This window comes from Oncorhynchus tshawytscha, linkage group LG04 (genome assembly GCF_018296145.1).
Source record: "Oncorhynchus tshawytscha isolate Ot180627B linkage group LG04, Otsh_v2.0, whole genome shotgun sequence".
Lineage (NCBI taxonomy): Eukaryota > Metazoa > Chordata > Actinopteri > Salmoniformes > Salmonidae > Oncorhynchus > Oncorhynchus tshawytscha.
The window spans coordinates 53,841,340-53,861,859 of record NC_056432.1 but is presented as its reverse complement, the minus strand read 5'-3'; the positions used below and the strand labels follow the sequence as shown (position 1 = coordinate 53,861,859).

The 20,520-nt window shown below is 38.2% G+C and overlaps 2 protein-coding genes across 34 annotated transcripts in view; both read left to right on the top strand.

Annotated features, from left to right (window-relative positions):
- The window catches only part of LOC112248999 (CUGBP Elav-like family member 1), a 58,155-nt gene extending 52,601 nt beyond the window's left edge, over nt 1-5,554 (top strand). For all 31 annotated transcript variants that reach the window (XM_024418528.2, XM_024418540.2, XM_042320890.1 and 28 more), the window contains one exon: nt 3,148-5,554. The gene's annotated coding sequence lies outside the window, so the exon portion shown is untranslated. The remainder of the gene's footprint in view (nt 1-3,147) is intronic.
- Nucleotides 5,555-7,398: 1,844 nt separating this feature from the next.
- Nucleotides 7,399-13,035, top strand: LOC112248998 (ras-related and estrogen-regulated growth inhibitor). 3 transcript variants are annotated; one of them, XM_042320885.1, is made up of 7 exons: nt 7,403-7,498; nt 7,814-7,896; nt 8,918-8,987; nt 9,153-10,956; nt 11,142-11,198; nt 11,375-11,448; nt 12,176-13,035. In XM_042320885.1, the coding sequence occupies exons 4-7, from the start codon at nt 10,836-10,838 to the stop codon at nt 12,659-12,661; spliced, it is 738 nt and encodes a 245-aa protein (XP_042176819.1). In that variant the 5' UTR covers nt 7,403-7,498; nt 7,814-7,896; nt 8,918-8,987; nt 9,153-10,835; the 3' UTR covers nt 12,662-13,035. The 3 variants fall into 3 exon arrangements, with proteins under 3 accessions (XP_042176818.1, XP_024274293.1, XP_042176819.1); XM_042320884.1 differs by having other exon boundaries at nt 7,399-7,498; nt 7,773-8,987; XM_024418525.2 differs by having other exon boundaries at nt 7,399-7,896.
- Nucleotides 13,036-20,520: the final 7,485 nt, after the last annotated feature.

The following is a 20,520-nucleotide window of genomic DNA, read 5'->3' as shown; positions in this document are numbered from 1 at the left end:
ATACGTATATTTTGCCCAACTGAAACTGGACACTTACATTCTGTTTTGGTTTTGAAGTAGTTTGTTTTTAAACATAATTGTATTTTTTAAAGTTAAGGTGGTCATTAGTTTTCTGTGTAAAAGTTTTAAGTCATAATGATGTTGCAGAATGACAGCCAGTTGCCAAAATATCCCCTTAATTTTTTACTCCTGCACCCACCACCACCTTATCCTGCCCCAAGCCTCCTGGCCCCACTTTAAATGAATCCCATCATAACCAAACCATCCACATGGTTGCATTCGTAAACTGCTACAGTACATTAGGACACTGAGCGTCATGCGGAGCCTTCCAGAAAACTGCCTTTTTGAAATGAGGATGGACAGACCATGCACCGGATAATGGCAAGAAAACAATAGCTGTTTGCCAACTGAAATGATCGATTATCTACATGTACGCAAGATCTGACTTCACTCCAGCAGACGAGACCTTTTCTATTTTTTATTTTTTGTATAAGTTGCCTGAAGTCTATTTGTGATGCTCTACCAGGAATACAATGCATACAGTAGGCTTTTACTTATTATTTATATTTTTGTTTGTTTGTTTATTTATTCAACAACCAACAAGAAGCTTGAATTTCTTTCCTCAACATTATATTTTGGCGCAAAATATACTTTTTTACAACTCTGAATGAATTGATTTGTAAGACGTCAGCAGTATTGCCTTCGATGGTTTTGTGAGATATTTAACTTGCCAACCTCTTGATTTGTCTCAAGACAATGTCACAACGCCACTCCCTTGCTTCAGGCATGTAGTGTAGTTTATCTGAATTACTTCACCCTTTTTTTTCAATTGGATATCTGATATAGAATATGGGGTCCTGCATCATTTAACAGATACTGTGCTGAATGTATGTGAAGGGAGGTATAATTGGGTCCTACTTTTAAGTTTTAATGAACACGGCCACTATGGTGTCATCTGGCTTAAGTCATTTTATTCCCCACCTGTCAGATGTGTAAATTTGGCCTTCTGTCTAATGCTGCCCTTCACAGGACTTTTAAGAGTGGCAATAACTTAGTCTCTATTCTGTCATGATCTTTTACTTCAAACGAGCATTCCGCCCCATTTAGAATATTCCCATTCAATCTATTTCCTTTCTGTTTTTAGCTGTCAGTTCAAGTAGATCATCAGTCCTACTTCTAACACTAAATGGAATATCACTTGGCATTTTATGCTTGCGGCAATAGTGAGTGTTCTAGAAAAGATGTTCAAAAAAAAGTGCAACGTCGGGCCATTTTGATAGATTCATCCTAAATTATCCAATCGTCTCTACTAATTACTGATGCAAAAATAATGTTCTAAGTAGATTATAATTTATTTTATTATTATTTATCCTCGGTGTTAACCCAAATGTTTTGTAATTATTCGTCATCCGCAGTTTTAAGTAGTCTGCTCTACCTCTGACCTGGTTAGATGAGACTACTCACTCAAAATACTGGCTTCCCTGCAGATTTTTATTCCCTTGTGTGTATTTATTATTGACTAAAAACGCTAGCATTTCATAATTGGCGACGTTAAATAGATGTTTATCACTACAACAAACACAGTGATCAGTTTCTTAGACTTCCATTATCTTATGAAGTGTTTTTATGGAAAATCCAAAATAAACAATTGTCCAGATGTATATTACAAAACTATTATGCCTTTTCTATTTTTATAGGGGTTTTATACTTCTCCGGTGTGTCGGGAACTATTTATTGCCTACATTATTTCTCTGAATTTAAATGATCGTTTTCAAGAATCTTCAACAGTATTTTGTAGAATCCTAATGTGACGTTGGTTACTACATTTAAATATGTGAGGGTTAAACTACTGACCTGTGTAGCCCTATTCAAGTGTTTATTGTTAATGTGCAACAAGTGGCAATTTTGTATAGAACTGTCAATGAGTAGGATTTGCCAGAGCTGCTAAAGATTTCGAAACAGTAGCCCCCTTACATTTTAAGAATAGATGTGTGCCTATTTAACTATTATTTCCATGTGCATAACAATACCAACTGAGAAAATAGGCTTAAGCAGGGTTAAGTCAAGGGTATTTGCTGCCATTAAAATAAGATCCAAAGACTGAATCTCAACTGATGGGAGCACATAGTTGTTGTATATGAACTAAACTATCACTGTAAACTTCGCTGTACATCTCATACATTTCGTTTCGTATGCAAGGCATAATTTTGAGTAAGCGTACAGAAGACGAAGCCTTAAGAATAGCAGCAGATTATGGTAGAGGTAACATGAGAAGATGCCAAACACTCACAGAAAAGCTGTTTTGTTTACAAAGTGAAACAGACTAATGTAGTCTTAAAGTTTTATAGTTTAAACTTTTTTACTAATTTGTTATATAAAATGTCTGAAGTTTGTTTGCGCTGTCTTTACTTACCCTTTCTGTATTGAATTGACAAACTGCCTCTTATTTAAAAAGGTACCTCCTTGCCAGATACTGTACTTCACTGTTTTGCTGTGGATGTAAGTTGCATTGCATGTAAGCTGCATTGCATATGATGGAATTATGAACAGATAAAGCACAAAATCCAAAGAGAAATGTCAATTGAGATTAGTTGACAATCAGCTCTCATAGATCATTCTATCAAAGCACACTTCATCTAATATTGCTGGCTCATAACCCAGGTGACTCATTACAAGCAATAAATATCAAAAAAATTGCAATTTTTACAATCAGTTAGGAAATTATAAAAGCAAATTGGGACAGACGGCACTAAACCCCTTGGGGGGATTATTTTCTGAAATTGGAATACTACTGATCATTTATTTATTTTCATTTATATTTTTGACTACTTTATTAAAAATCCTCAAATGTAATACTAAGTCACAAATGTTGACTGTACAGTAGTAGGCAGTCAGTGTGGTGTCTCGGTGTTGTGTCCTGTAAGTTCTCACCTCAATTCTCTGTTCGCTTGTGTTCCCCCTCCGTCCTCTCACCCTTTCACCTCTTCTGTCTCACATTAAATGTTCTGTGTTTAGATTGTGTATCTGGTAGTGACCACCTCCCTTCCCCATGCAAAGATAATCATTCATGATTTTCTTTTTTCTCCCCTCTCCTTTTTCTGTTGTTGCTTTAACCTAGGTTTGTCTCCCTGTTTTGTTTTATTCTAGATATCTTCGTGCCCGTTTGTTCATCGTTTGCCTAGCATGTTGATGTGACGTCAAAAGTTCATCGTCCAGTTCGTTGTCCTCTGCACCTCTCTGACGCTTGAAATGTTCACCTTTTTGACCTTTTGACATTTATTGGGGGGTCTGTGTTTCTCTTGTTTTTTGTGCTGCCAGTAGGGTGCGCTAGAAAGACTGCCAAGAAAAGACTGCCAAGAAAAATATAAAATGTATAAAGCTACATGAGTATTATGTTAAGCAAAAAAGAGAATCTATTTTTCTAGAACTTACTGACATAACCACTCGATTTTTCCAAATCTGTTTAATTTTGTTTTGTTTAATTTTTTACCTTGATGGTAAACTCATTTCTTTTTTTCATTATATTTTGAGCGGTCTTCCTTAGCGCCCCCAACCTACGTTTTTGTTTTGTGTCTGAAAACAACCAATCAATTTATAGAAACGACTTATGTGTTTGGGTGGTTTTTCTCTTGTAAGTTATACACTTTTTTTTAGGATGTCTTTGGTCACATTTTGCTGAACTGGGGATGACTTTGTCATTTTGTGCTAGGCTAGTTGGCATGATGGTAATTTTTTGGGAGTTTCTTTTGAGTGACAACGATATACACTTGAATCACCGTTTTTGTCTTTCAGTGTGTGAAGTCATCACAGGCACATAATGTTTTAATTTCCTTTTGTGTGGAAATCATCCTTAGTCTGAATAATAAAATATACTAAATTAGCAGAATTGATTTTCTTTTCACAGTTAAATATTTAGCATGCACGTTTTTGTAACTGCACTGTAATCCTCAGCAAAATGTGATTGAGTTTTGTTTATAGAAAGAAAAAGATGAATAAACGAGTGCCAAACGACGCTGTTGGACACATTTATCTCTTACACGTTACCCACTGAAGTTAAGATCTGGGCAACAAAAAGTAGTGGCTGGTTTCTTTTTCAACGTTAATGTGGTGGGTTGTACCTCGTAGGTTTTCATGTGTGTGTTTTAGTCTCATTTTAGGGACCCATATTTTACATTAGGATTTGAGGTGAAGTTAGGTGTTGGAAAGATTTAGATTTTTCTGTACAAGTAGTCCCCAAACTAGGTCAAACAACAAAATCAAAGATCTCATGCATTAAAACCAGGTTATAAAGCATGTGCCCTTAAAGGTTTATTTGTAGCTACTTCAGGATTAATTATGTTGGGTTGGGAGTGTTTTCAGTGATTTGTTTTTGTCTCATAATAAAGGCTAAACACTACCTTTTCATGCAGGTCCTGATAAACTTTGTATTTTACTCCCAGAGAGCACAGGTTTTATTAGCATACCTTGTTTTTTAATATAGATGTATTGCATTGGCACAGTCTGTAGCGTGTGAAGTGATGCTTTATCTGACCTTATGATTTTGTCTGATAACTTTTGCCGTGTTATGTGTGTGTCGTTGTGCATTAACCTCGTCAATTTGCTTTACTTGGGCAAAATGAATCCCTTCTACTGTCATCATTTAAGTGGTCCATATCTATACAAACCATTGTCTTTGCAGTTATTAAAACATGGCTCCATCCCTGTTGGTTAACATCAGGGCCCTCTTCTCAAACCAGGGTTGGGTCTTAGAAATGGAACCTCTTCCCACATCATAGAACTGTCACGTGTTCTGTACTCGGAACTACCCTTTAATTATTTTCACTGTTAAAAACCACTTCTCTGGGTTATTGATCTCCCATTGTTCAACAAAAAATGTGTTGGATGGAATCTCCTAAAATTAATTGACCTGCAGAAAAAATAGACTAATTGGATTGACTGGGCTCATTTCATTTTAACATTGTGATAGATTTGTATTTCCAGATTTGTCAGCTGCTAGGTCTGAGTTTAAATGTGATCCTAAAAAAGAAACCTGTTGGATATTTTTAGCATTATTATTGGTACAAAGTGACTGATTTTCTATTTAAAATTTGGTTTGTACAGTTTTTGCCTTTTCTACTTGAACAAAGTTATTATATTTCACAATGTGACATTGAAATTAAAAGAAGTTCAACCATGTAGAGCTTAGTTGCCACATGACCAAACCTTAGTCTGTACAGCTGTAATATTAATTGATAAAATAATGCATTTCTGTGAAGTCTCCTTTAGTTGAATTCAATTAAATGCTTTTCTTTATATTTGTTTTGTTTTACAATGTTGTGATTTTGCTGTGAGGCATAGACATTGCTGAATTTATTACAAGTCCAAAACAGTTGCTTTTTAAAATAATTTCAGTTCGATATTGTCTTAAATGTTTTGGATTAAGGATAACACGGTCTCCACAGGCGTGAAGCTAAGTGCACACTCCATAAGCAGTCATTTTGTGAGCCAAAATTGTGATCCCTATTTGGTTGGTTTGTTTATGTACAATTAAACATTTTAAAAATTCATATTAAAATTGTCTCTGACTATTTGCCCTTTTCTCTGAAGAAAATGTGAAGGCATAATGTGTTGAAATATCCAAGTCAACTAGAAAAGGTACATTTCCTGAACATATTTTTGCTTGCGTCAAAGTACATTTCATGGTAGGGGAACACAGTTTACAGATCTCTGTTGAGAGCCTGAACTGCAAGTTTAGCTAATTTCTTTACATGATGACTCCTACTGGTGTCTTGATTTACTGCAATTTGTAAAAGCAGGAAACCTTTTCAATTTAGGCCTAGGATAGGCCCATTCTCCTGCTGGGAGTCTGATGGCCTTATGTGGCATGAGTATAGCCTCCATTATGATTACCATTGGACAACCTAGAGAGAGGCCTGACTAGACAATTTGGGAAGCATGGGCTCTGGTGCTGAAAATGACCAGACGTGTTTGTCTTTCTCACCAACCCACAAACGTTAAGGGACAGGTTGGAGCAAGCAAAACGAAGACTACGGACCTGTATTTCAAAGGTTGCAGGCAGCACTGGAGTCTGCTTCTGTTAGTTATACATTTCTCTGCCAATGCATATAAAAAATAAAAAAGATATCCCACAATCTTGACAAGGAAATGGTCATTCAATACAGTAATATTAAACCCTAAATACACAATTCCCAGCCAACTCTGTGTTTTGGCACTCCACTGTGACTTTCATTATTTTGACCTACAGTACTGGTATTCCCCCCCCCCTAAAAAATGGAGCTGTGGCTTTGCCACAGAGGTGTCTACAGACGCTGTTCTGTTTGCTTTTGCCAAAGTGTTGAGGCTGGGAAAAGTCCTCATGGGAACCTTCACAAATATAGTTTTTTTAAATGTATTTATTTTGGAATAAAAAGTCTTCATCAAATCAAATATTTGTCACATGCTTTGTAAACAATAGGGGAGACTAACATTGAAATGCTTACTTACAGGACCTTCCCAACAATTAAAGAAAAATAGAAATGGTAAAAACTTAAATGATAACTTTGCTATATATACACAGCGTACCAGTACAGAGTAGATGTGCAGGGTTACAAGTTCATTGAGGTAGATATGTACATATAGGTAGAGATAAAGTACCTATAAGACTAACAGCAGCGTATGTGATGAGTTTAAAGAGATTAGAGCAAAAAGGGCCAGTTAGCTATTGGTTAACTATTTAGCAGTCTTATAGCTTGGTGATAGAAGCTGTTCAGGTTCCTGTTGGTTCCAGACTTGATGCATCTGTACCGTTTGCTGTGCGGTAGCAGAGAGAACAGTATGACTTGAGTGGCTGGCGTCTTATTAATGATATATGTTATTTTTTAGGTATGTGGCAGCATATTTCTCATTCATTCACACCTATTTCTGCCTTCCACTACATGTATGTATTCAATACTTGTTTTGCAACAACAAAAAAGTGAAATGTTGGTTCTTAAAGCTGCACTATGTAATTTTTTGGGCGACAGACCAAATGCACATAGAAATGTGCGTTATATATCTCATTGAAACCAGTAGCTCTGTTCTATGTGCGCTATTGAAATGCTTCCTATTCTTTCATTCATTTTTTGGTCTTTTTCTTTCGGTTTTGTACACCAGCTTCAAACAGCTAAAAATACAAATAATTTTGGTTATGGAAAATATATTTCACAGCGGTTTAGACCGTACAATACATCTCCATACTACTCTTGCTTGTTTTGTCACAACATGAAATTAGGAGAATGTTAGAATTTTAGCAACCAGCAAATGGCGAAGGGATTTATGTATAATGCATCTTTAATTTCCTAATAGCAATAGTTTTTTATGGAACTTAATTTACTTGACAGTTATCCGGGGAATGTAATGACTGTAACGCCCACCATTCACTGGCAATATGGCGCTGACTTTGAGGAATGATATCTGGAGATGCTGAGAGCGTGTTGGAGATTACAAGCACATATTCAAATTCTTGTTCTTAATCAAATGGGTAGGTCGTTTACCCGTATGTCCACAAATCTAAACTGGTCGAATTATTCGTGCAGTGTATTATCTCTGAAATAGAGCAAGCTAAATGTGCACATTAGCTAACCATTACATATGAGAAGCTTGATGACTTGTGTTGAAATCAAAAGGAAATCAGCAGCTTTCATTAATGCGTCTCATCTGTATAAAATTGGTCGCAATTGAATGTATTGAGCATAATCTTGGTGTGTAAGTAATTTATAGCCAGTGAGTAGTTACACAACAAGCGTGTATTTCAGAGATGAATGAATAGGATCAATCTCTCTCTGAGGGAAATTAGTAATTGAAGAGCTGTCGTTCAGGACTTCTGTGTCCTGCCCTAGCACGTCATCAAAGTTTTCAGATCATCAAATTACCATCAAGGTACAGTATATCCACTCAACTTCATAATGTAAAATTATAACTTCATTCTCCATATTGATTCTAGATTACAATTCTTACTGTGTGATGTCTGATTTCAAGTTATTTAAAGAGAACACCTTCACCCACCCAAAATATGATTGAATCAAAATAACGCAATTTCGGCTCATGTTCCCCAGCAGTTATGTACCACAGACGTCCTTTCCAAATAGTAATAACACTCAGAATATATAGCACACAGACCTTCTCAAGTCTAATGTGGTTTTCAATGAGGACCAGGTCCTCATTTGTCACTTTCCATTGTCGACTTGCAAAATGGACACTCAACTTCTCAATGACAGTTGCCTCTACTCTGACCAAATCACGACTACATGTGAATAGAGGAGGGGAAATGGCTGTTAGAATATGAATATGACATGAATATGGGAACAACAAAAAAGTGCAGTATATTCTACTCCTTACTGCATACATTCAAAACCCAAACATGGCCCAAAGTTCACATGCGGTTCTGGAAAAGACACAGATACCAGAAGAAAAAAAGTATATATTTTTTTTTTACATGTTGATTGTTTTTCTTTATATTTTAGCAATGAGGTTAAAATAATATCTTAAACTGTGTAGTGTACAAATCTAAGCTAGCACAACAATATTAATTTATTCCCATAAAGTCCTATGAAGGGTATTTTAATTTAATTGGGAAACAATCTAAACAACAACACTCTAATGTAAATGTCAAATATAATTTCCCAGGGAGAATTGTCAGCATGAACAAGTGTGTAAAAGCTGCAAGAGTTTTAGTGTGGGAAAGTGACACATTCCAGGGTAGCTAGTAGAAAAGGAAAGTGGGAAACCACTGTATGAATGGGTACACTACACACTTTTTAATTAAGGGATACATAGTTGGGTGATCACTGGATCATAATCATTTTTTTTTTTAGATTCAATGAATGACCTAAATTCCTCTGTCCACACATGCCAATTACTGGTCAAGTATAATTTGATATTGTTTTCTTGGAGTAAACAGGAACATTAAATTTCTCCAGAGAGCGGAAATGACCCAGGATATCACAACAGAAAAGAGAGGCACACTTGAGGTCTTGCATTTTTCATGAATTATATGTTCAAATATTCTGAAGGATATTCATCCTCTGAAGTAAATTCTGTGAAAGCAATATGAATAACCTGACAGTGTGTTCTTCAGAATAATTCTACATAAGTGTGGCTGCTGCAAGACTAACTATTGTTTTTTCCTTTTTCAGTTATTGTACAACCACAGACAGTGCTTCGGATCAACACAATTGAAGTTGCTCCCAGATTGACATGATGCTATATGTTTTGAATTGTAAATAAACGTTTGGTCAGTGAATGTGGCACTGAAATTGAGAACACGTGCTCAGTATGAAAATATAATGGGAAAACTTATTTATACACAACATTTGGTAACTTTAAAGTTAATCTTTGTAAATGTACCTTTTTTTATGTAAGCAGATGTGCTTATATTGTACATCTACAACAATCTGTCATAGGTCAATTATTTATGAATCTGTTATGAAATTGGTGAAATTCAGGCACAGTTTCTCGCCTATATGACAAATAGCCATATGATATGTTGCGGGAGTTGAGAAACCTAGCTTGAAGACAGAAAAGAAGGAAAACTTGAGGTATTCCAGCCTGGTCTCATAGACTAGACATAATATAGTAAACGAAAAACGCTGAGACAACGTTTTCACACTTGGTCCCTTTCAGACAGTTTTTGTGAACTCAATGTGGTTTGTTTAATTTTGATTTGTGCAGTGTGAACACTCCAAAATAACTCAAAAGAGCCCCGAAGAGATCTGAACTGAGACCATCTCTAGAGGTGTTCTGACTTCGCTTTGCTTGAATTTTGGGTCTGGTTCCATTTTTTTAGGACAATGAACGCCAAGCTCCCCAAATTCGCTTGTCATTATTCCCGCACCACACACTAGACTACTGCAACACTGTTTTCCCTGCCATAAACCCTCACGTTGGTGTCACAAAAGAGAAGATGAGGATGTGCATGTTCGTGGGGAAAAACGGCTGTTTTTGGATATTGACTAGCGATTGTCAAGGACTTTAATTTTTGTTGAGATACAAAAAAAAAATATGTGGTCTATAGGCTAAGAGAGCTTCATAAGCTGTTTATTGATTTTGGAGATTGAATAATGTGAGAAGACAACATATTTGGTGAAAATCACACCATAGGTTAGGCAATCTATTCTAGCTCTTAAAAGGGCAGTAGCCCACCTTGGGTGTACAATATTCAATGACAGCATTATTCTGTAGTTACTCTATTGCTATGTATTATGTTACCAATCAAATTTACATGTTAATAGTATCTTCTGATTATAATTAATGTCTAATTTTTTAACTAAATGCAATCTATTAGCTTCTAAAATGTAAGTAGTTATATCTAGCTGTCTGGGAACACATTTGGATAAAATGGCTTGTCCTGCACTTTGTAAAAACCCAGAGTGCGTGTTGGAAAAAGATCTTGGTTCCTTTCTAAACATAGCAATGTGATTGTTTGGGTGATTGGGCAGAGTGGATGTCTAGTAACCCAAATGTTGCGTATCTGAATGTCATCACGAGCAACATTAGCATTTTAGCTAATTAGCAACTTTGCAACTACTTAGTATGTTAGGTTAAATTGTTAAGGTTAGCTAACCATACGAATTCTAATACCTAACATATAATAAATGGATAATGGACATCCACAAATTAATACATACCATACATAACTTATACTAATTTGAGGGCCAGGCTTTTTGTTTACTATGCTACGTCTACCCCCTGAGTCCAGGTTGCTATTCAGGAGTGTGGGTGCTGGTACAATCTCGTAGAGCTCGGGGAACGCATCGAATATGAATTGGAAACTTTTTATGGTTGCATGTTGAATTTGATGACTAATTTAACAACATCCAATGGATAAAGAAACCATGTCCACCAATTTTGGTCTATCAAGAACTTTGAAAAGGACAGGCAGTTTGTCTTCGAGAACGGTCAGGATAGTGATATTGGGCCAAGCGGCTGTTGGCAAAACTGGTAAGCACAGAGCCACTTTAGCATAGAAACAATAATTGATGTAGAAAATATTATAGCATAGGTTATGTGTTATCATCAGATTATCCAGATTTGTGCTCTAGTTCCAGACTTGCTTCAGTTTCACACGTGTAATATCTATCAAAAGTAATTTTCATAAAACTCATATTTCATTTCGTATTTTACAGCAATGGCTGTGCGCTTTATCACTAGAAGATTCATTGGCGAGTATGACCCAACGCTCGGTAGGTATTCAGAGGGAGAGGGATTGCGTCGACTTTAATCCGATATGTCATGCCATGCGTAAAGACGCAGTGTAGCCTAGTGTATTAATAAGGATTAATAAATAATTAGAATGAATATAATATAAATATGGATCACTCTATCAAGTTTGACAAACAATTGGCATGTCTTTCTGCAGAGACCATATACAGACATGAGATGTCTATTGGTGGTGATGTGGTACACTTTGAAATACTGGACACAGCAGGGCAGGTGAGCGTGCTTGGCTTAACCTAACAGTTATGCAATCATCCTATGAAACAATCTAAATTGTTTTAACATAGCCTACAATTCTATCTAATCATCATTGACCACTCATGTTTCTGTCCAGATTCAGAATCCTGAGTATTCATTATAATGCAACCATGGTCAGCAGTTTGAAGACCTATGTGTTACCAGTCAATTGGCCATATTATTTCTGCAAATACATTCCACTCAATCATATACACTGAGTATACAAAACATTAAGAACACCTGCTCCATGACATAGGCTGACCAGATGATTTTAAAGTCTTGAGACATGGATTGTGTATGTGTGCCATTCAGAGGGTGAATGGGCAAGACAAAAGATTTAAGTGCCTTTGAACGGAGTATGGTAGTAGGTGCCAGGCGCGCCTGTTTGTGTCAAGAACATCAATACTGCTGGGTTTTTCATACTCAACAGTTTTGTGTGTATCAAGAATGGTGCACCATCCAAAGGACATCCAGCCAACTTGACACAACTGTGGGAAGCATCCCTGTGGAACGCTTTTAACACCTTGTAGAGTCCATACCCCAACGAGTTGAGGCTGTTCTGAGGGCAAAAGGGAGAGGGCGGGTGCAACTCTATATTAAGGAAGGTGTTCCTAATATTTGGTGTACTCAGTGTATAGTTTTTTATTGATATATGATTTTTGTGTTGTTGTTGCAGTTCTATATCTAAATATACATTTATTGTAAGGAGGAAGATGCCCTGCTGATCGAAGAGAAGATAAAGTGGGGAGATGGATTTGTGATTGTGTACTCTGTAACAGACAGGTGTAGCTTTGACGAGGTCATGCGCCTCTGTTTCCTGGTCAATCACATCCACTCCTCTTCAGGCGCCCGCAAGTGCAGCCCTGAGCCTCCTCCCATAGTTATTGTGGCCAACAAGAAAGACCTTGAGTTTGACCGAATGGTGAGTACTGAGGATGGAGAAGGCCTGTCACAGGGTCTAAAACTGCCCTTCCACGAGATTTCAGTGCGTGACGGATGGGAAGAGACAGCGGCCGTCTTTAGTGTTCTTTATGGAGATGTGATCCAGCAACTTGACACTTCCCCAGCCTCATTTCGCAGGAGAGCAGTCTCCAAGCTGATGGATAAGATCCCCAGGATCAACTCCAATCCTCCTGGCCCCTCTGGCCGCAGCTTCAGCTTCAGCTCATTCAGGGACTTCCTGCCTGACTGAGCCGGATGGGTTGGGGCTCTGAACAGCGTCTGTGATTTGGGTATTCACAGGGGGAAAGTGAAACATGTTGTTTTGGCAGCGTGCCTCTCTAGAATAGCTGTGTTAGTGCTCTATGGAAAGTGATACACTTGGACACCTGGATACCTGGATAAGAGACTTGGACACATTCGATCGGAAGATGGACCTAGCAACTACTGTAGAATGTAATTCTATAAATATTTGTGGGGATAAGATTAAAATCAAGCGTAATAAGAGTATTACAATTCTGTTTGTATTTTGACGAGACATGAACAACAAACTAAATATCAAAAACATCTAGTAATAAAATGTAAATATTTGTTACAGTATCATGAGAATAAAATGAACATTCTGCAGATGTGCACAGAGAGTATATTTTCGAAAGTAGAAGAGGCAGGTATATGATCTTTCCTCAAGATCAATATTTAAGGCAGTAGAAAGCATTACCTGGTTAGATGTTTATGTTTAAGTATATTCTTTGAAAGCCACAAACTACACCTACTATCTGAGGTACTGTATATACACAAAAGATAACATGGAACTTAAAGTGGCCCCATCAAATATTCATGTTAACCATATACTCAGCACAGTTTAGGGCTTTTGAGTAAAAAGGGCATTTAAAAGGATCCTATTTCTGAAACCTGATACGAGCCTTTACGATTAGGGGCACCTGCAATAGAAAAGACTTCTATAGTTGCTTTGATGTGCGGGGGGTGCATGGAATGTATTGTATATTGGCTATACTAATTTGATGTTTATACACATGGAAAGATGGATAGTTGTGAATACCAGGGAGAAGATGACTAAACCAAGCTTATGGGTGCTATTGAACAAAAAATATATATGCATATGCAACATGCAACAATTTCACAGATTTTACTGAGTTACAGTTCATATAAGGAAATCAGTCAATTTAAATAAATAAATTAGGCCCTAATCTATGGATTTCAGATATTCATACAGATATGCATCTGTTGGTCACAGATACCTTTAAAAAAAGAGGTAGGGGTGTGGATCAGAAAACAGTCAGTATCTGGTGTGACCACATTTTGCCTCATGCAGCATGACACATCTTCTTCGCATAGAGTTGTTCAGGATGTTGATTGTGGCCTGTGGAATGTTGTCCCACTCTTCTTCAATGTCTGTGTGAAGTTGCTGGATATTGCCATGAACTGGAACACGCGTACACATCGATCCAGAGCATCCCAAACATACTCAATGGGTGACTTGTCTGGTGAGTATGAGACCATGAAAGAACTGGGACATTTCCAGCTTCCAGGAATTGTGTACAGATCCTTGTGACATGGGCCTGTCCATTATCATGCTGAAACATGAGGTGGTGGCGGCTGATGAATGGCACGACAATGGGCCTCAGGATCTCGTCACGCAATCTCTGTGCATTCAAATTGCCATCAATAAAATGCAGTAGTGTTTGCTGTCCGTAGCTTATGCCTGCCCATCCCATAACCTCACCGCAACCATGGGGCACTCTGTTCACAACGTTGACATCAGCAAACCACTCGCCCTAACACGACGCCATAAACACTTGCTATCTTCCAGGTACAGTTGAAACAGATTCATTTGTGAAGAGCACACTTCTCCATTCATCGAAGGTAAGCATTTTCCCACTGAAGTCGGTTACGACGCCAAACTGCAGTCAGGTCAAGACCCTGGTGAAGACGACGAGCATGCAGATGAGCTTCCCTTAGATGGCTTCTGACAGTTTTTGCAGAAATTCTTCGGTTGTGCAAACCCATTGTGTCATCAGTTGTCTGGGTGGCTGGTCTCAGACAATTCCACAGGTGAAGACGCCAGATTTGGATGTCCTGGGCTAGCATGGTTAAACGTTTTCTTCGATTGTGAGTCTGGTTGGACGTACTGCCAAATTGTCTCAAACGGCGTTAGAGGTGGCTTAAGGTAGAGAAATTAAAATGAGATTTTCTGGCAACAGCTCTGGTGGACATTCCTGCAGTCAGCTTGCCAATTGTAAACTCCCTGTAAACTTGAGATATCTATGGCATTGTGTTGTGACAAAACTGCACATTTTAGAGTGGCCTTTTATTGTCACCAGCACAAGGTGCAATTGTGTAATGACCGTGCTGTTTAATTAGCTTCATGAAATGCCACATCTGTCAGCTGGATGGATTATCTTGGCAAAGGACCAATGCTCACATTACAGGGATGTAAACAACTTTGTGCACAACAATTGAGAGAAGCTTTTTGTGCGTATGTAACATTTCTAGCATCTTTTATTTTAGCTCATGAAACATGGGATCAACTTGCTGCGTTTATATTTTTGGTCAGTGTAGTATCAAAAAAAGCAGATTCTGAGGTTTCCAAACACTTACCTTTGCCAAATATCTTCAATTGAAAAGATTAGCTTTATTTCAAAATATCACTTTTCCAAGAATAAAGCTGTTCCATGTGCTAGCGGGCAGACGATACCCTACAGTAACATAAACCAGCCTTAGGCTTAATTCAACATTTTGTAATTGACTCCGATTCAACTCATTAATTGAAATTTGAATTGAATTGGCCCCACCCCACAGGCTGCAGTGATGCCGCAATACTGCGATGCAGTGCCTTAGACCGCTGCACCACTATATTACATTTTAATCAGGGTGCTGTTTTTGTACAATTTGAGAATTTGATTGACAGGAAGTAGAATTGAATTCAGTGCAATTCAAAGAAATCCCACTCATTAAACATGAGAGTTTCACTGAAACCCTAACCCTCACCGTAACCATTTATTTACGCCCTTTTTCTCTCCAATTTGGTGATTACGATCTTGTCTAATCACTACAACTCCCCAACGGACTCAGGAGAGGCGAAGGTCGAGTCATGCGTCCTCCGAATCATGACCCACCAAAACGCACTTCTTAACATCCTCTCTCTTAAACCAGATGTCAGCTGCACCAATGTGTAGAACGACTGAAGTCAGCCTGCAGGCACCCGGCCCGCCACAAGGAGTTGCTAGAGTGTGATGAGCCAAGTAAAGTCCCCCCTTCCAAACCCTCCCCTAACCCAGACGACACTGGCTTCCAGGTTAAGTCCCTATGGGACTCCCGGTCACTGCCAGTAATGGTACAGCCTGGGATCGAACCCCAGGCTGTAGTGATGCTGCAATACTGCGATGCAGTGCCTTAGACCGCTGCACCACTATATTACATTTTAATCCGGGTGCTGTTTTTGTACAATTTGGGTGCATTCACAGTCTTTTGCCAATTATTTGGGATATCTGATACATATCTGATCTTTTCCCTAACATATAAACAGCAAATCCATATGAGACCTCGGTTTGGACGCTCAGATCTGTTTATCTTTATCGGTTGCCTTTTGACACAACTAGTACCTCAAATTGGATAGTACTGGGAGGGGGAATCCACCTGATGGCAGCAGATGACAAGTAGACTTTCAACAGACGTGTGTGCGTGTTCATGCGTGTGCACGAGAGTCTGTGTTGTAATGCCTCAATTCCGGTCTTTAGGATTTGTATTCTAGTTTGGAGAAAAAATATGTAAAAATATATATATATCCTTAGATGGCAGCATAGGCCAACTAATAACAAAGGTTCCTTTACAGCAGGCAGGTTGAAGTAAAGAACACTTGGACAAAGGTAACCTATGTATGAAACTGAATTGATACAGACTAACAGACATTATTTGACAGACTGACAAAATGTTGACCATTAAATGGACATTACACTCCAAAATCAAAGTTTGTTGGATGGTTTCAGATGTCAAAAGTAATGTCAGGATTAATCCATTCACCACACCATTAGGTGTGTATATCTAACTATATACCACAATCCAAAATGAATGGAAAAGATAATCGTCCTGTCTTTTCCAGATTTCTTCCATTTATTTGGCGTCAAGGCATATAGCTGGATACACACAACTGATAAGCGCCATTTCTAGTCATAAGCGATATAAGAGGCCGCTATGGGGCACCAACCAGGATGTCAGTCGGGGTCTCAACTTGCTGTTGGTTAGAATAGCAGAATACACACCGTGCAATATCAACATTTGGTAGTGCATCAGCAGTTTTCCCTCTTGTTATGTCAGTCACTGACAGTCACTCAATTAGCCAAAGTCAGCTAAGATTTTATAGATACATTAGTCTAGCCGCTAGCCTTGCCTGGCTACCCAGCCTTATTGCTTCGACCAATTGCAACTCCACGCAGACGAACATTCGTTTTTTTCTCCGCAATGAAGTATGTAGCGGCCGATAGAGCAGCGGAAGAATTCAGTCGTCAGGCAACTGCTAGTCAGCTATCTAAACCTTGTAGTAACTATGGGTAAATTACTGACCGGGCACGCAAGGCACGTACATGCCCAGGGGGGAGACATCTCTATCAATGGCTTCAAATCAATAGATCCCTTGTACGGGGTCTAGACAGGAAGTCTAACCCACAAAATCATTTATTAAAAGATGATCGAAGCTGCCTTTCCTTACCTGACCCGATTATTTGGATTTTGTTGGCGATTCATATCAAAGATTTGTCTACTGGTCGTGGCACAGATGTGTAGGATCTTTGATTTGAGCCAATTTGCGACACAAAAATCATCCTGCAGCAACAGGAAATGGGAATATTTGAGTGGATTATAATTGATGGACATTTTTGTTGGGGTTGAAAAATGTTTCTGAAATTTTAAAGTGGAAATTACGAACTTTAGAAAGTATTTTTAAACCTACATTTTAAACCTGCATTGCAGGAAGGTTCTCCTACAACAGGGTGATCAAATTAAGATCCTATGTCTGTACCAGAGTGGCATCCATGAAAGAAGCAAATCTACAGCTATATTCTGAACTTCTTGAAAATGCCTTTACATATGTTTTATAAACATTTCTAGTTTCCAGGCTTCCACTATATATATCTTGAGTGTTTTGAAGATACAACAACAACTTTATTTGATGTATCTTGTAACAAATCAGGTTTTATTCAAATACATTTCACAGAAATACTGTCCTTCCTTATATCTTATTTTTCTGTGAGTCTTTGTGAACAAAAGCAATATATGATAATCATTTTTATTTACTCTTCTGATTTGATTGTGTATTTTTAGGAGTGTGTCTATTGATTCCTTGCTGTATCTGTTTATTAGAGGATACAGGCATTATAACTTAGACTTGGACCAAAACAATTTTGTATTGGTTGATTATTTTGTGTTGATGTTTGCCATGTACTCACTATATCGCAAAATTATAGTCAATACACCCATCTATTAACATGACCACTGTACCGTCCCAGTAGGTTCTATCACTTGTGTAAGGCATAGTGCTAACCATCTGCACTGTGGCTCTGTGAGGCAGTCCATTGCCAGTGTTTTGAGGTCTCTCATCAAGTTCTCCCACACTGTATTCTATCAGCCCACACTATGATGGAAGACACTTGCAGCGTTTGCAGTGTGCGCCTTGCTCAACCATATGCTTTCATATTGCCAGGATTGAAAACTGCCTTGGGCCTCAACACACTTGCCAACTTCCAGTTTATAGTGGGCTTTTACTGTGCAGTCTGGTGATTCTGTCCATTTCTTACAAAAAAGGTCAGAATAAAACTGATTAAAGTGAGGACTGAAGCTGCTGCTATGTTTACACTTTGGTAATCAGAGAACAGGCTCAACTTAATTAAACATGCAATACAGTATTGATTTTTTACAAAGTAGCATTTTTGGTTGTCAAGTAATATCTCAGATATTACTCTATACATACTGGAAACATAGCACATAATGTACTGTAGATTCCCTCTGTGTGTGTGCACTGGCACCTACTTGTTACAAAACCAAAACCATGATAATTAGTTTATTCACACATTCATGATTTATGCTTTCATTCAAATGTGAGAATATTCCGACACTTCAGATTTCAGTTGAATTATTCTAGTCTCCAACTCTTTTCCCTTTAAATAATAAATATTTATTAGGGGGAGGGTGGGAGTTATGTGTTGAATTGAAGAAGTTACATGTTGTTTGGTCCTTCATTCTAAATCCTCTGGGACTCACTTTTGAGAAGTTCTATCACATCTACCCACTTTGCACCCGAGGGACTATAGGCTGCTCTTCAGCACCCCCTGCTGTGTGTGTGTGTGTGTGTGTGTGTGTCATCATTAGTGCCGTAGGGGTATAATGGCAACAGCAGTGGGAGTTGTATACATTTATGGTTGTAGGGGTACTGAAGCCTGGAGGGATTGTGGGGCAGGAGAGGTAGGGGTTAGGATAGTAATGTGTGAGGATGTGAGGAGATAAACTACACACACAAATTTGGGTTCCTCAAGGGTTCTTTTGTAAGGATGATGGTTCTATGTGGAAGGAACCATAATGACTCAAAGAACCCTTTGAGTTCTTCAATGGTTCATTACAGTTCACAAAAGGTTTATTTGCTTTTTCCGTGATCATATCAATGTAGAGGAGGTGGCTCAGAATATTTTGGAGCGTGGTTTGCGCACAGAAACCATGAGTGGTGTGTCATTCCAGTTTATCTAATGTGTTGTGTTGTTCCATTATATGTTATATATGGCTATGGACATTGAGGGTGTCTTGTTAAAGACTCACATGTGGCATTGGGTCAATTGAGAACACTTGACTAAATCAGTCAGTGCTTCTCAAATCTCTCCGCAGGAACCGCCAGCTGTTCCAGAGGTAGCTAACTTGATCAACTTGTCATCAACACAATAATAACACCTATGGCATTTTAACAATATAATATGGCTGACAAGAATAAAAAAACTCTGAATGGTTATTTTAATTGAGAAAAGTTCTTTATTTAACCATCCCCCATAAAGGTTATTTAAAGAACCATAAAAAGGGTTGTTGTAACCATAGTGGAACTCTTTCTTTTGTGTTAAATATAACATTTTTTAATGGTTGTTTATAGAACCTTAGTAAATGGTTCTTTATAGACAAGTTCCAACCTTATGAGCATGGTTCTTTATTTTATTTTTCCTTTATTTTACTAGGCAAGTCAGCTAAGAACAAATTCTTATTTTCAATGACAGCCTAGGAACAGTGGGTTAACTGCCTGTTCAGGGGAAGAACGACAGATTTTGTACCTTGTCAGCTCGGGGATTTGAACTTGCAACCTTTCGGTTACTAGTCCAATGCTCTTACCACTAGGCTACCCTTCCACCCCCATTGAACCTTCAAAAAAGGGTTATATATACAGTGGGGCAAAAAAGTATTTAGAAAGCCACCAATTGTGCAAGTTCTCCCACTTAAAAAGATGAGAGAGGCCTGTAATTTTCATCATAGGTACACTTCAACTGTGACAGACAAAATGAGAAAAAAATCCAGAAAATCACATTGTAGGATTTTAATGAATTTATTTGCAAATTATGGTGGAAAATAAGTATTTGGTCAAAAACAAAAGTTTATCTCAATACCTTGTTATATACCCTTTTGGCCCATTCCTCCATGCAGATCTCCTCTAGAGCAGTGATGTTTTGGGGCTGTTGCTGGGCAACATGGACTTTCAACTCCCTCCAAAGAATTTCTATGGGGTTGAGATCTGGAGACTAGCTAGGCCACTCCAGGACCTTGAAATGCTTCTTACGAAGCCACTCCTTCATTGCCCGGGCGGTGTGTTTGGGATCATTGTCATGCTGAAAAACCCAGCCACGTTTCATCTTCAATGCACTTGCTGATGGAAGGAGGTTTTCACTCAAAATTTCACGATACATGGCCCCATTCATTCTTTCCTTTACACGAAGCAGTCGTCCTGGTCCCTTTGCAGAAAAACAGCCCCAAAGCGTGATGTTTCCACCCCCATGCTTCACAGTAGGTATGGTGTTCTTTGGATGCAACTCAGCATTCTTTGTCACTCCAAACACGACGAGTTGAGTTTTT